The sequence below is a fragment of the Trachurus trachurus genome, assembly GCF_905171665.1.
Source record: "Trachurus trachurus genome assembly, chromosome: 21".
Lineage (NCBI taxonomy): Eukaryota > Metazoa > Chordata > Actinopteri > Carangiformes > Carangidae > Trachurus > Trachurus trachurus.
The window spans coordinates 12,463,991-12,479,578 of NC_139899.1; the positions used below are offsets into that span (position 1 = coordinate 12,463,991).

General features: G+C 41.6%; 1 protein-coding gene across 1 annotated transcript in view; it reads left to right on the forward strand.

The window, feature by feature from the left end:
* LOC311004956 (E3 ubiquitin-protein ligase SH3RF3-like) overlaps positions 1 to 15,588 on the forward strand; it is a 90,080-nt gene that overhangs the window by 45,707 nt on the left and 28,785 nt on the right. The window contains exon 2 of the mRNA XM_083997199.1: positions 14,295 to 14,570. Within this exon, the coding sequence (XP_083853325.1) occupies positions 14,295 to 14,570 (276 nt within the window). The remainder of the gene's footprint in view (positions 1 to 14,294; positions 14,571 to 15,588) is intronic.

A 15,588-nucleotide genomic window follows, 5' to 3' on the forward strand; every position in this document is an offset into this window, starting at 1 on the left:
AATATTTACATTACAGTTGTTACAGCATTTGCAGCCAGTTAATTCATGTTTTCTAGGCACTATAAGTGTGTTGGAGCTTTGTGGAGCTTCAGATTTATTACATTATAAATTGCATTCTTTCTTTTTTTGTTGTATTTCACGTTTGAATTAATTTTGTCAGTAAATAATGATACTAATTCTTCTCTTCACTTGTGTTCTCCTTCCCTCCCTCCCTCCATCTCTGCTGTTCTCCATATCTCCTGCTCCCACACTGGATACTTGATCAGGTGAGACATCCGTCTTTTTCACAACTCCACTCACACTGAACAGTTTGCATATTTAACAGGCTCTGCTGTATGTGCATGTCTCTATGTTTTGTTTTTGTTTTTTTTTTGTTTTGCTTCTTTCTTTTTTTTTTCTCCAGTCATTCTTTTTCTCAAAGCTCAGATGGAAATGAGTCTAATGAATATGCATGCCATCCCAGAGCTTTTCTGCACTAAAGCTCACTGTCGCTGCTCCTTCCCATCTTGCGCTCCGTTTCTCTTTTTCTGTCATTGCCTCTCTCTCTGTCGTTCACTCAGTCAAATACCCATGATGCAGGGCGCCTAACATTAAGTCATGAAAGTACATCGTGGCTGATATTCACAAAGAATATTAGATGTGAAGATGAAAGCCGGTATGACATTGTGCAAAAGTCTAAGGACACATTATACATAACTGCATGTCTGTGTGTGTGCATGATGCGTGAACAATTAAAAATGAGTTTGACAGCTCGTCTCAGCTCTAGGCCGGTGCGGCAGTTCGTCAGTGTTACTTCATGGTTCATTGCAGGATTAAACACGTGTCTCCATCATTTACAAACATGTGAGTGTCGATCTGTAATGTGTGTTGTATACAGGTATGTATAGATCTAGTTGTATAAGTGAGAGGAGAGGAGTGAAGTGTTGTACCGGAGCTAAGTTGGTCTTATACTGTAGGTAGAAGACAGGAGACATGGTGGAGGGGGAACGAGGGAGTGATGGAGAGGTGAAGACAAGGTTGAGATGAATGAACCCCGGGTAGCCGCCGGCTAGACTTATGCATGTGAGTGTCACTGTGTCTAAGTTTATACACGGTGAGTGGTGTTGTGTTTCTCCTCTTCCTACTTCTCAGAAACTGCCAGTATGTGTGTGTCTGTGTGTGTGTGTGTCTCCACTTAACCTGAGGTGTGTGTTGTTTCATGAATTATAGATGGAAAGTGAATCGATAGTGCACTGAATTACTGCCAGACAGCCTGCATGTGTGTGTGTGTGTGTGTGTGTGTGTGTGTGTGTGTGTGTGTGTGTGTGTGTGTGTGTGTGTGTGTGTGTGTGTGTGTGTGTGTGTGTGTGTGTGTGTGTGTGTGTGTGTGTGTGTGTGTGTGTGTGTGTGTGTGTGTGTGTGTATGATTACCAGTGTAGGTTCATGTTGACATAATTTGTTGTTTTACATTTTGCTTTGAATTAATATTGTGTACTTACAGTATGTATTGTCCTGCAACACCTGTGTTTGGGCGTGGATGTTGATCTTCTTTCATGCATTCAAATAATATTTACATTTTGTGTAGAAATTAACATTTGTGCATGCAGGCAACACTTTCTGTGTGTGCGTTTGTGTTTTTGTGTGTGTGTGTTTGTGTTGTACTTGAGTGTCTGCTCCAATAAAACAGCACAGCATGATAGAATGCCGCTCTCACAGCAGAGTGGAAAAAGACCTCTCCAGATTTACTATGCTATTACCACACACACACATCCGCAAACACACATACACACACACACACACACACACACACACACACACACACACACACACACACACACACACACACACACACACACACACACACACACACTGTCAGGAAAAAAGTTGTAATGGCCCAGTGCCCCTCCAAGGACGGGTGAGCCGGAGAGGAGCGAGCAGAGTAATCACAGTTAAAGAGAGAGAGTGTGTGTGAGCGTCTTTGAGCGTCTGTAGGGAGGAGAATAGATGGACTACAGGAGACTGGGAATGGTTTGGTGCTGGAAAAAACGGATGGCGATGTGAGCCGAGTGGAACATCCTGTCCCATCTACCATCCTTCACACACACTGACACACACACACACACACATACACTGGCTGAGCAGGGGAATGTTAGTGTTGCCGAGCAGTAGAATTGACAGATGAGCGAACCCAGGATACAGGATGTGTCGCGGTACTCCAAACAAGACCATTTAGTCCCTTTAATTCCTGTTTTCCTTCAAAGCTCACTTAACCTGAAGCTCCCTCACATCCTCTACCCGGTATGCAAATGTTGCCTTTGAAGTGAAACCTCAAAAATGTAGCGTCAGTTACCAACAGACGGTACACACATTACTGTAATACCCATGAAGTGTATTGAAATTGAAATACACATATTTGTGCTGTTTTGCTATGCAGGTAAATGTTCTTCAGTTATTCCCCTAATGTTTATATAAAAGAGTTAAGAGAAACTTTTTCTCTAGCCTTGGTGCAGGTGTGCAGTGATACTTGATGAGTGGAATGCAGCTTCAGCTTTTGAGCTTGGCTTTTGTTTCCATTTGTGCACACATGTGGAAAAACTATCTACATATTAATCAATGTGTGTGGCGCCTAAAGGGAAAAACACAGATTTATATGCGACACCTACAGTAACAGATGACAGTCTGGGCTCTATTTTCGTACAGGTGCACTGCACAGCATGAAGCAGGTGAGGCTCATCGAGGTTTCAACTTCACCTGCACTAGTTTGGTATTTTGGTAACTTGCCAAGTTCTGTGTGTCAGAACATTAAACTGCTTTTTTTGGTTTGCACCTGTATTTTTCTTCATGGCACAGCAGTCATATTTAGCCAGTGGATCACAGGGAATATGGTGCACATAATAGTAACATCAAAATAGTCAGTTAACTGAATTTCAGTATATCCAGAGGCATGAATGCAACTTTAATGTGTCATTTGCAGAATATGTTCTTATTTGTTACTCTGAAAAGCACAGAACAGAATATTTTGTAACCGGAAAACTCTCCACTTGGATCCCAAACCGTCAGTGTGTCATGGAGGACGAGCACTGCTTTTAAAAGGGGATGAAATTAGCGGATGGGATTAACCATGATGTATGCCAACACACCCACCTAGCACGCATGATAATTAATTCATTTTAATCCAACACAGTGTGCGGAAGTTCCACTGGTGCACCAGGCACAACGTAAAAGGCCACGGCACGCCTTCAGTGTAGTGGGTAAAAGACACTCTTGTCCATTCTTTATTCTGCCTTGATTTACAAGATCAGAATGTCTTTAATACATTTATCATTTAAAAGAAGTGACATGTCCATGAACCAGGTATATGAATATTTGGGAGACACTGGGAATCTAGTGGGCCTGGATTGTGCTGTTTGGGATAATCAGCCTTATGCAGTGTATTTTGACTTCACTGCCATACTTATCAGCTTAATTGCATAGACATCTACTTAACTACTGTATACCTTAAAGACAGACCCGAGTGTCACGTTCATTCAGTCATGCAAGAATCAATGCTGATGTATTGACTGCATCAATACCAGTTATATGTCACTTGGTCAAAGGTTGAACCAATCTCCTGCACAGTAAATTTGCTCCACTGCCTCTGACTATTGCTCAGCCTTTTGAGACTGATGCCCTTTTTACACCGGCGGCCACATGGCTAGTGCACAATCACTGTCACTGTAGTTACACAAAAAAAATGGAAGATGGATATTCACTGTTGTTTTTGCTCTATAAAAAAAATCCTTTTGTGAGGACATGTCCTGTTGAGAGAGAGCATCCAGGCCGTAGCAAAGTTTGTCTCTGAAGACATGTACAGTAGGAAATAACTCATGAAGTGTGTAATATGGAGCATGCTTCACGCTCAGGGAACACCCTGTTTATCTGGTTCACTGCAGCAGCTTTTTCAACCATCGGATCCGTTTCTCCTTCCCTCTGAAGAGCAACACCGATGATGAGGCAGTGAGACGCTTGTTAAGGGCAGGGAGTTTGTGTGACTGCTGATCCCCACCAGAGGAAACTGCAGCACAGATTTCCAATACACAACATTTTGCCTCTTGTTGTCTGTTTTGATATCTAACCTCATCATCCTGATCCTCCACAATACCTTCCCCTCTCTCTCTCTCTCTCTCTCTTTCCTTGATCTATTTTTAATGTGGGGAACAACTGTATGTTAGATAGAGACTTGCTGGAGATAAATACAAAGAGATAAAGAACAAAAGTCAGCGTATACTTTAAAACCAAGTCCACTTTTTACAGGACAGGTCAGTGCTGGCTGCCACTCAACAAACTTTCTCTTATTAGTCACAGCAGTGCTTTGACCACCAAACAAAAAATATATATTACCACCACCTCCATTTTACACTCCATGATGTTTCTCCTTTTGATTCATAGTGTACTCCTTTACAAAACAAAACAAAAATAGATTTGCATATATGCATGGATTTATGTGGATACCACTGTTCGCTTTATTGTTGTAGATTATTGTGCAGATGGAGCTTAGTGGGTGATTTTCCTGTAGTTTTATTTTGTCACTTTAATTGTATGAATTTTAGAGTTCCTGGTAAATAATTAGCCTGTAAAGTGCACTACTGGGCCATGTCGTCAGGTAGTTAAGTTCAAACAAGAAAATGATTGGGCAGGTTAGGTCAAAGGGAGAGGAGGCATCAGTGTGACTAATTTAGAAATGACTTACAGCACGTTTTATTTGATAGGTGAGACTGGGATAACTAGTCTAGCTTCTCTCTTTCTCTGAAGTGTGCAGAACCACTATTGTGTGTCTTTCTCACCTTTGTAAAAAAATCGAAGGAAACAGTTAATTAAAGTTTGAACTGTAGAACTCAAGAATATGAAGGATCCACACAGGAGACTGGATAGTAAATCGGTCTTGCTCTCTCTAACTCTGACCATGACCTGCACACTATTATGCACATTCTTACTGTTCATCTTTCATAGAACAACCCGATACTACACAACTTGATAAATGATGTTCTTGGGGTAAGTTAATATTTTATACTCTGGAGCAATATGAAGTTAAATATACATCATGTCTATTCATGCACTCAGTGACAATGCTGCAGATGTTTGGCAGGTATGCTCCTGTATCTAAATCAGCATGCTTAAATTTGTTCATCCTCACTGAACACAAAGGACTGCTAAAGCAAATTGAAATGTCATGGGTTTTTGTAGGCATTTGCTCATTATCAGGTCAAAAGTTTTAATTTGTCCAACATGATGTAAGATGAAAAGTGGGGTCGCCAAGGTCACAAACATGAAATTCAAGGCTCTCCCACCAACAGCTGTCCACTCAAACGGGAGGAGGACTCGTGGGATCACCAGTGTCAGTAGTATTCATATTCTTGGCACTGTGGATGGCTGTATGAAATTTCATGGCAATGCATCCAGTAGTGGTTGAGATATTTCAGTCTGGACCAAAGTGTTGCACGCACTGACAGATGGCTAATGCAGCTTGTACAACAGCCTGCAGCATTTGTAGCCTGTATTTCAGAATAAACTTAATTCTACAACATAAGTTAAGTGAATGGATCAACACAAAGAGACCGCCGTTTTCTCCTTTATTTTTTTAAGCTGATTGTAACATAATGAGTTCTTCCTTTGAGAGAACCATATTAACATTTTGCAGAGTGTGTGCTACAATTACTGTCATCCGGTAAAATGAGGTAAATACAATCCGCATCAAAGCTTTTGTCTTCATAATGTGGGCCACAGGGGACACGCCGTACAGTAACTGCATAAAGATTGCAGCTCTCGTGGGTGACATTATTAACTCTTCCCAAAGTCCAATAGCAATTTTCTCAGCCGAGGATGGTGTTCTCAAGTTGAATTTTTGTTCATATGAGACCAAATGCTCTATTATTAACTATAATGCTACAGTAATTTATGTATACTCAAAATCATTTTTTCAAAGTGAGGTGCAGTATTTGAAAGAACCCTCAAGTGATAGTAAATATGTAGATGCATTTTTGTGCGTTATTCAGTTACAGATTATGTGGTCTTTAACTGTTTGACTCACCAGGAAAAAAAGACTGATTGTAGTGGAATAGAAGAAAAAAATACTAGAATAATAGAGGAGAAGCCGCTATGTATTGTGAATGGTTGTTTAGAGGAGCATTTATATGAAACACCTCTGTGAATGGGTCTTTCAGAGAAAATGTATGGACTTGACAACTGCTACCCTATAGGTACAGTACAAAGCTTTTTATCTACCCCAGTGGTTCATGCAGTCATGTGATCGCGGCCATCAAGATGCACCTGATCCGACCCCAATGTTGAAAAACACTGATGTACACAGTGAAGGGAAATATGTTGTTAAAAAGCCATATTTTACATTTTTGGCCACTTATGTGATTGTGAGTTTGTGCAGATGAGAGGAAAAACACCTCCACTATTGGCAAGAAACTTCTTCTTCTTTTTTTTAAAACTTCTTATTTTGTTTAACAGATTAGGCTTTTCAGACTTAAATGTCTTCAACCGAACAGTTAAATTACATTGAATTTCATTTTTCACTTTCCCTGATGCAGCTGTCAGCGTGCTCTCTGTGCATCATCCTAACTGCCACAAAAAGAGCTTAAATTTTGAACAAAGTCTGAAGTTGTGTGTCGAAGGCTTTTTCCACCATAAAAATGGTAAAAAACACAGCAAACAAAAGAAAGCTTCCTCTATAGAAAATATGAATATTGCCATCAGTAGCTCCTCACAGTGTTGCACCATTCCCCGTGGCATCACTTTAAAGGCCAGTATACACACACAGCCTACTGCTTCTGAATCCTCTCAGTCTATAATAGATGAATACATATGGTGAGACCTGTCACTATAGATTGACAATGATAAGAGTGGTGGGTGTTGAAGCGTATTGTCCCACCAGATGAAACTGCTTCTCATTGCCTCTCACGTACATAGAGCTGAGAGTGGCTGTTAATTATTGATTTAATAAGCTCAGTGTGAGTGTGAGGGTGAGTGTGCCACATGCAGACTGTAATCCTGTGTGTGTGTGTGTGTGTGTGTGTGTGTGTGTGTGTGTGTGTGTGTGTGTGTGTGTGTGTGTGTGTGTGTGTGTGTGTGTGTGTGTGTGTGTGTGTGTGTGTGTGTGTGTGTGTGTGTGTGTGTGTGTGTGTGTGTGTGTGTGTGTGTGTGTGTGCGTGCATATGTGCCGGAAAAATGTGTGATATTCTTACATGTCCAAAACCAGAGTGGGGTTTTACAAGCGCTTTGTGTGTGCACGTGTGTGTAAGCCATTGTGTTAATCTAAGAGTGCGGATGTCTGACGTGTCCTGGAAGAACGATGTGACAGATGCTGCAGTATTAATTACACCTCAAGATACTGTCATTACTTCTAATATTTACTTTTGGCTGATTATAATGGACTTTCTTAGTAATTGATGATTGTGTCATGAGAGTGCGCACGGTTTGTTATGAATGAATCTATTTAATGTGGTGGCAAACACGATACTGTATACCAAGCAGGAAACACAATAGACTAATAATAAACAGGGTCAGACATTGAACATCTTGTTTTAAATGGATTCAGAAACTAAGCAAATCAAACACTGTCAAGAACTGAAGCTCGACACTGAGTAGTTCATTGGATTTTATGTATTTGATCAGATAATTCATAATTTTAATCATATTTTTTTGGCAAAGCTTTTGAATGGTTTCCCTTTGAACTCATTACCAGTAGTATTAACATGCCAAATTCCAAATTGCTCACTAAAATCTTGCTTGTAAAGGTGCACATCAGAAATTGAATCAAACTGTGGACTGTGCTTGGTCGACCCTCGTGTCCTTGTGTCCTTGTATACAGTATGTGTGTGTGTATGTGTGTTTGTTTGTGTGTGTGTGTCATAGAGGCCAAGCTGAATGGAGCATCATGCAGTCCCATGTTGGACAAGGCTCCTCCCTGTACCTTATGGCTACACTAAGAGACCTGAACAGATGGGAGTCTCAGTGGTGGCTGATGGAGGGACTCCATGTGTTTGTGTGTGTACGTCCCTAAGGGCAAGAGACATACACTTTGTCTTACACACACACACACACACACACACACACACACACACACACACACACACACACACACACACACACACACACACACACACACACACACACACACACACACACACACACACACACCTTCTGTCCATTACAGGGATCTACAAACACTAATTACTGCACCACAGGGGTGACAGTGTTTTCTGAATAAGGGTGCGTGCGTGCGTGCGTGTGTGTGTGTGTGTGCGTGTGTATTGTGGCTGATGATAATATTGTGCCACTGACAGGTACACCACTGAAAAAAACCTTTTCACACTCACGCGATGAAACAGTCCGTTTTTTTGTCATTCACACACAACTCCTCTCTTTTCACACATGAAATGACTGCTGTGCTCTGAAGAGATTAGTTTCCTCTCTCTCTGTGTGGTGGCAGCTCTGGAAAACAGGAAAACACTGGCAAGTTTAAAAGTAATGGCACTTTCAAAGAAGAGTGTTTTCATTTTATCTCAATGATGGATTTAAAACTTCATGGAAAACGGCTGATGATTGCCTCAGTGCCCCCGACTTGTCTCCACAGTTTTATCATTCATTCATGACAGAATTATGTTGCCTGTTTGACACAGCCTGACAGACGGCTCTCGAGAAACCGCAGTTAACATTTAACAAGACATCGCAGATAGGTTTCGGCTTTCATTTAATTCCTAATACACTTGCTCGCTGTTGAATCTGTAGGTAAAGCATTTTCCCCGGTTTGTCATGCTGTAAAAAGTTCAATTAAAGCTGCAAGCTTTGATGATGTTGTGTATGTAGAATGTAATTTTCTGTGGCGGATTTCCATGAAGATTTTTTCTACCCTGGTCTGCAATACATAAAAAAAATGGATAAAACAGCTTTAAAATATATCTCCTCTACAGAATTGCAACTGGAATTGGTTTATTCTCCAGAGAATTGTATATCTTTGTGCCTATAAATGATAATTGCATGTTTCATTTATTGAACTTAGATGGCACAACATGCACATATATACAGTTATGTATAGTGTGTAGTATATAGTATGTGCTTATTGTCTAGACCAGTAAACCCGTGTGTGTGCGGCCTCTGTTTACATTGGTGCTAAGCTGCATGTTCTCACCCGAGCCATAAAGGAAGAGTTACGGAAATGTTACCACGACCTGGCAAATTATTAGAGAGAATTTAAAAGTGATTCAGGGCCCTTTTCAAACATGATGCCAACAAGCAAACTTGGCAGTACATTTATTGAGTATAAAGTACATGTGGTGAAGGGCGGCTTTTACAGTGCTATAAAGACACTGAGCAAAGTGCTAATACTGCCACAGTCACTCAAATAGCTCAGTAGGTAGAACAAAAGTGGCAGAGGAGAAAGGAGTGAGGATGAAAGAAAAGTTCAAATGAGACAGGAAAGAGGAAAAAGTATGCACACTATCAATTTGTGTATTCGTCATCTTTCAAGCCTCGCAAATGTCTCTTTTTCCCTGAAATTCAAGGTCTAATTTTGTCTTATTTTATTTCTGAAGAGCCAATATTTCACCAAAGTAGCAATGTTCTGTCCTGCCTATGTCTGTACAACAATAAGTCACATTTGAAAGCTCCTGTATATAAGTGGTGGAGAGTGATACAAGTTTTACTGTACGTTAATCAGTCATCCACAGGAAGACCTAGAAAATAGCAACAAACAACATTAAGATTCAGGTGGGATCTTTCCCGTTTTAAAATGTAGGCCACCCACATGCACACTGAACCCGCCTGCCCCAGGCTCAGAGTAGAGTTAGACAGCAGCCTGTCCCCCGTTTTAGATGATGCCCTTGGCAGACAGAGCACAGTGACCTCCCTCCAAACTGCAGCAGCTCCCTGATTGGGCCCTCCAGCAGCCTCCAGGAGGTCACCTTTTCTTTTTGGTGGGGCTTCCACTCCCAGCTGCTCCAGTGGAGCTCGGCCCCGTTCAGAGAAAACTCAGTCGTGCAACACATGAGTTATGTTTGCTGCTCAACATGGTTATGTGGTTAAGGTTAAGGCAAAGATCACGGTATTTACTTTAGTGACATTTAACTGAAACTATACAGCCTCTTACTAATGTGTCCAAAGTCCTGTTGCCTAAAACCACAGGTGAGACACAACAAATGTGATTCATGGTCTGTGATGTCAAGGTCCTGAGCTTTGCTGGGGCTCAGCATAATGACCTCATATCAACTGCTGCGTGTTGTGACGGCGCTGTTGATCTTGTCTGCTTCTCTTCTCAGTTCCCTTCCAGGAGAACAACCTTGTGTAGTTTGGTTTTTTTTACAACCCTGGCTCACAGGTTGGAACAAAGGAGAGAGGACACATAGCCTACTGTAGAGCTCTGAGGATGTTTAACTGTTTAAAAAGGAAAATCATGTGTTGTTGGCCATGACCACAGTCAGCTGCTCAGCCAAGAGAGCAGACTGACTGAGACGGCCTTTTATCAGGTGAAGCCACCCTATGGTGTGGTCTGCTTGGGACGGCCCATTGCTTCCAGCTTCTCCTGGAAGGGAACTGAGAAGAGAAGCAGACAGATCAACAGGGCCGTCACAGTGTGTACATAAATATAGCACTTTCTCCACTCACAGAAAGCGAACATAGTCCTGGCAGCAATTACCCCGATTACAAAATGTCAGTATATGAAGGTAATTTAACGTAGTTTGCGTGACTGTGTAACGCTAACCCTGTGTGTGTGCAGGTGTGTGTGTGCATGTGTGCCATCATGACAAAATGTGTTCCTGGCAGTAACTACCACAGAGGCAGTTTTTGGAGTACTTTGGCAGGTGTTTATCTGTCTGTCTGTTGATAGATGTTGTCACCACGATAGCATCGCAGCATGCAACCTATTTAGCAGGTGTGTTGAGGTCACAATGAGTTTGGCAGAGTTCCAGTATGGATGTGGTTTGCCCAACTAGCGAGTCCTCATGCAGTATTCTTGTAATGAAACATCAACGTCATAGCAGTGCTGTGCTTTTTGTTGTTGTTGTTGTTTGTGCACATTTGTATATATGTGTGTATTTCCTCTTATTGCATCACCACTGATCTCAGTACAGTCAGGCAGTGAAGCTTCAGGCTGTTCTCTTCATTGTAGAGTCAAGGGAGAATCAGTCTTTATGTGAGTGTGTAAAAAAGTTTGTGTGCGTGTGTGTGTGTGTGTGTGTGTGTGTGTGTGTGTGTGTGTGTGTGTGTGTGTGTGTGTATTATAAACAATGTGTCTGAGAAGAAAAGGATTTTTTCTTTTACTTTTGTACATCAACGGTTGGTTTACCTTGATCTTTTTAAGATAAATTCCTCATTGCCTGTCTCCCTGAAGAACATGCTCAGTATTTGAAGCGTGTGCTGAACACAGGATGTGAGTATAGTGTGGTGACAAATACCTATGTCTCCGTGGTTCAATAGAAGTGTAGCTTTATGCCATCTACAGGTTAAAAAACTATATTTGCTAGAAAAAAAGAGACATTTGTCAGACGGATTCAATCTAATGTGATGAATTTGATCCAGTGTGTTGAACTGAGTCATCCTTGATGCCCCTCTCACCCTAGTTACTGTTGTATTGCCTGACAAAGTTAAAGTCTTCTCAATAAATTCTGAAATGGTTTCACCTTGATTTCACACAGAGGTTGACAAAAGCAGGCTTCGCACCTTCAGTGTTGTCTGTAGCTGAATTCCCAGCAGTAGTTCACAGAATTTCCTCAACTGTAGCAAACTAACAAACTCAGGATCCACCAATCAGAGCTGGTCAATGTTGCCAGGGAAAGGGAAGTCTGGGGCTCATTGGTGGATCTGCTTCCCCCGCAACCCACCTCGGATAACCGGTCGAAGATGGATGGATGGATGGATGGATGGATGGATGGATGGATGGATGGATGGATGGATGGATGGATGGATGGATGGATGGATGGATGGATGGATGGATATGCTGTCTGATTCTTTTAAAAGTTTGAAACTGACTTTTTTTTTTTCTTTTTTTTCGGGCATTTGTTGTCTTTACGATAAGACGGTATGATAGGAACGCAATTCCATCCCAGTCAGTACTCAGGAGTCGAGGTGGTGATCTCCTGTACAAGGGCCAGAGCCCATGGGACGTGGTCTCTAACCACTAACCCACCAGAGCACCCCCAAACTGACTTGTTTTAATGTGGAGATACAGTATAACGCAGAAGATCAGGAATGCCATATACAACACAACACAACACAACACAACACAACACAACACAACACAACACAACACAACACAACACAACACAACACAACACAACACAACACAACACAACACAACACAACACAACACAACACAACACAACACAACACAACACAACACAACAGCATATCGCTCACTTGTTTTCTTTGTTTTTAATTTTTATAATGTTATGTTTGGTGTTTTCAGCTGTATATTTGATGCTGTTGGACCCCAGGAAGAATAGCTGTGGCTTTGCTGCAGCTAATGGGGATCTGAATAATAAACAATAAACAATAAACACCTCTCAGGCAGACACCAGAGTATTAACCACATTTGATTCCTTTTAAGGTGATAGGTGACTAGAAGCATTAATTCAGATTAAATGATCTTGCATTTCTAATGAAAATCAGCCGGTCATGAGGTCATCTTTCATGAGGGCATCCCTACAGCAGACCCATTGGAAGACAACATGGCACTACTCACTTGTTATCACACTCAAAAGCTAGTGAGGAGGTTGCCATGCCAGCAACTGAGTCATATCCTATAGAAAATGAATGGGGGCGAACTAGTGTTGCATTACACAGATTTAATTGATCTTTCCTGTAGTACTGTAGTACACATCCTGACAAGCCTGCTGTGTAATTGGGATTGTTGAGCTATCATTGGACAATCACTGTTCATTCATGTAAAGTGAAGACTGGTACTAAACTGGTCATTTAAGGAATTTAGGCATCAGTGCATCACTCAGATCTTCTCTCTGCCCAAGTTTGACATGTTGCAAGAAATCAGTTTTGGTGGGGTAAATGGGTCAGTGTGTGTCTGCCCTTGACATGTGATAAGTGAGACACTGCAGAGCTGATTTTGATGAAACTCTGGGGAGTCATGCATCACGGCACTCTGGCATTTTCAAAATTACTGTGTTTTGCCCAAGGTGGGAGCAGCAATTACCTGGCAAACATTTTAATAACCAGTCATATCTCACATACTGCTGAGGGGAATGAAATGAAACTTGGAGCACATATCCAACTATGCTCTACAAATTTGCCTCCAGAGCAATGTATTGGATTTTCCACTGTTGTTAGTTGCTACAAAACCAGTTTGCCCCCCTGGGCAGGTATTTTTCCCCGATTAATTTACTGATCACTGCAGGAGTCACTGCTTCATTTGAACCATCTTTCTAAGCAGGGGCATCACGAATGTAAAAATGAGAGTTGAGAACAATGGAAGCTGACGAGTACCAGTACCAGTACAAAAAACAGATCCAGTCTGTTTTTACTGTCACATAACAGACTTGAAACTAAGTTTTTCCAGCGATGGCACAAAGCCACATTTTCCAGCCCCTGAAGAATATAATGAAACAGCAGTTCACACAGTAAACTCAGGAAATTGTCAACCCCGAGGTTTATGAGGTGTAGTTATCTGGCATCATTTCGACACAGTGGCACTAATGCTTGACAGCAATGCTTTTCACTTCTCCGTAGAGGTTTCAAAATACACTTAATGCCAAGATTTGTATGTAAAAAAAAAATGCACCTGTCACCTAACCTTTTATGTTAATCACTATGCAGGGCAGAAGAGCTGTTGTCACTGAGAATGTAGTTTGAAATAACAGGCAGATTATCAGCTATGCACACAGGAAACAAGCTGAAATTTAGATGTCTCCAAACAGCAGCATGTAGGTTCTCTAATCCACTGCTCCCTATCCTTTTAAGGCTTATGTTATGACCACTAATCACAGGGAATGGTTTTAAGTGTGGTTATGATTCTCAGAGGGTTTTATTAGAGGTTTGAAAATCTATAAACATCATTATATTTCAAACACGGCAGGTAAAGCTGGATCATAAGCGATGTCAGGAACCTTTTCAGTGTCTCCACATCGACCAGACCTATTCAGACTTAAAGCTCTCAGTCACTTCAGGCCAGAAGCTAAAGAAAAAGTGTGTTTTCTCTCTCAAGCACAAGTAACATAAGGGCGTTTTTATTGCTTTGGTTTGATGTCTGTTCAAATGCACGTAGTAAAAGAAAAGGTTTGCTTGTTGTATAATAAGTGTTTGTATGTGTTTATGTGTTTCAGAATATTCCAGCTCTGCCTTGTGGGAAGGCCCTGTACTCCTACGAGGGAAAAGAACCAGGCGATCTCCAGTTTTCCAAGGGTGACATCATCATCCTACGACGCAAGGTGGATGACAACTGGTACCATGGCGAGCTCAACGGTTGCCATGGTTTCTTGCCTGCCAGTTACATCCAGTTGTTGCGTCCCCTGAGTCAGACTCCACCCCAGGGCAAAGCGCTGTATGACTTTGAGGTCAAAGACAAAGACCAGGATAAAGACTGTCTGGCCTTCAGCAAGGTAACACACACATACACACACACACATACACACACGCACACAGACCTTGTGCACACACCCTCCAGTGGACACTATTTTTACATCAGACATAGAGTAAATGTGGTAATGTAGAAATGTGGACAGGCTGCATGGATGAATCGGTGGGGAGAATTGAGGAATGCATGTACTAAGAAGTTACAGCAGCATAAAAACCAAAGTAGCAGCAAACACTTATCTGTGGTGTTAAACCAGGATGGTTCTGTGTAGGACACAAATAATTTATTACTACTGATGCTTCTCTTCAGCTTGATCCTGAGAATATGAACCAGAGCCATTTCAAAAGGACATGGCAGCTGCTGAGCTCTGCATGGTGCCGTCGTAAATGTGCTCCAGCTTTCACCTTTAACTCTTTTTTTTCTTCTTAAATAATGTGACCGGGCTTCAAATCCAAGGTAGTAAGAGTTCACAGCCAGAGCAACTGAAATCTGGTGTTACTGCTCCAAAAATACTACTGCCGTTCACTGAGGATTTCATCTTGTTTGACATAATGTGGTAATATGTGTCTAAGGGGTCGGTTATTGGAGAAACTCTGAAAAGTCAGACAGGCATATCTTGACAGTTGCGTAGTTTTGTAACTATGATGCAGTTTCAGTTGTTTCCAGTGTAAGTTTATGTCGAGGGATGTTTTGAGGATGTTCTTTTGCTAGTGTGCTGTTTTGGTTAATTCTGCCTGATTTACACTGCTCTTTATTTTGTGTGTCGTTGAAATGAGACTGATTTCAGTGGCTGATGTTAGTCATCATCTCTGTGAGTCAGTGTGTCTGATATGAGCTTTTTTCAAGGCAGGAGATAATATATAGCAACAGCTGCTGCCTGCTGAAATTTCCCAAGAGCAACGAGTCTACATGAGGATTTGGTTTGACTTGTATTTAAACAACATGGTTCTACGTGGGTTCTGAGAAACCAACTGTAACCCCGGCATCCGACTTTGGCAGTCTCACTTCTCTGTGTCAACCCCAGATGTCTAACGCTGGAGGGA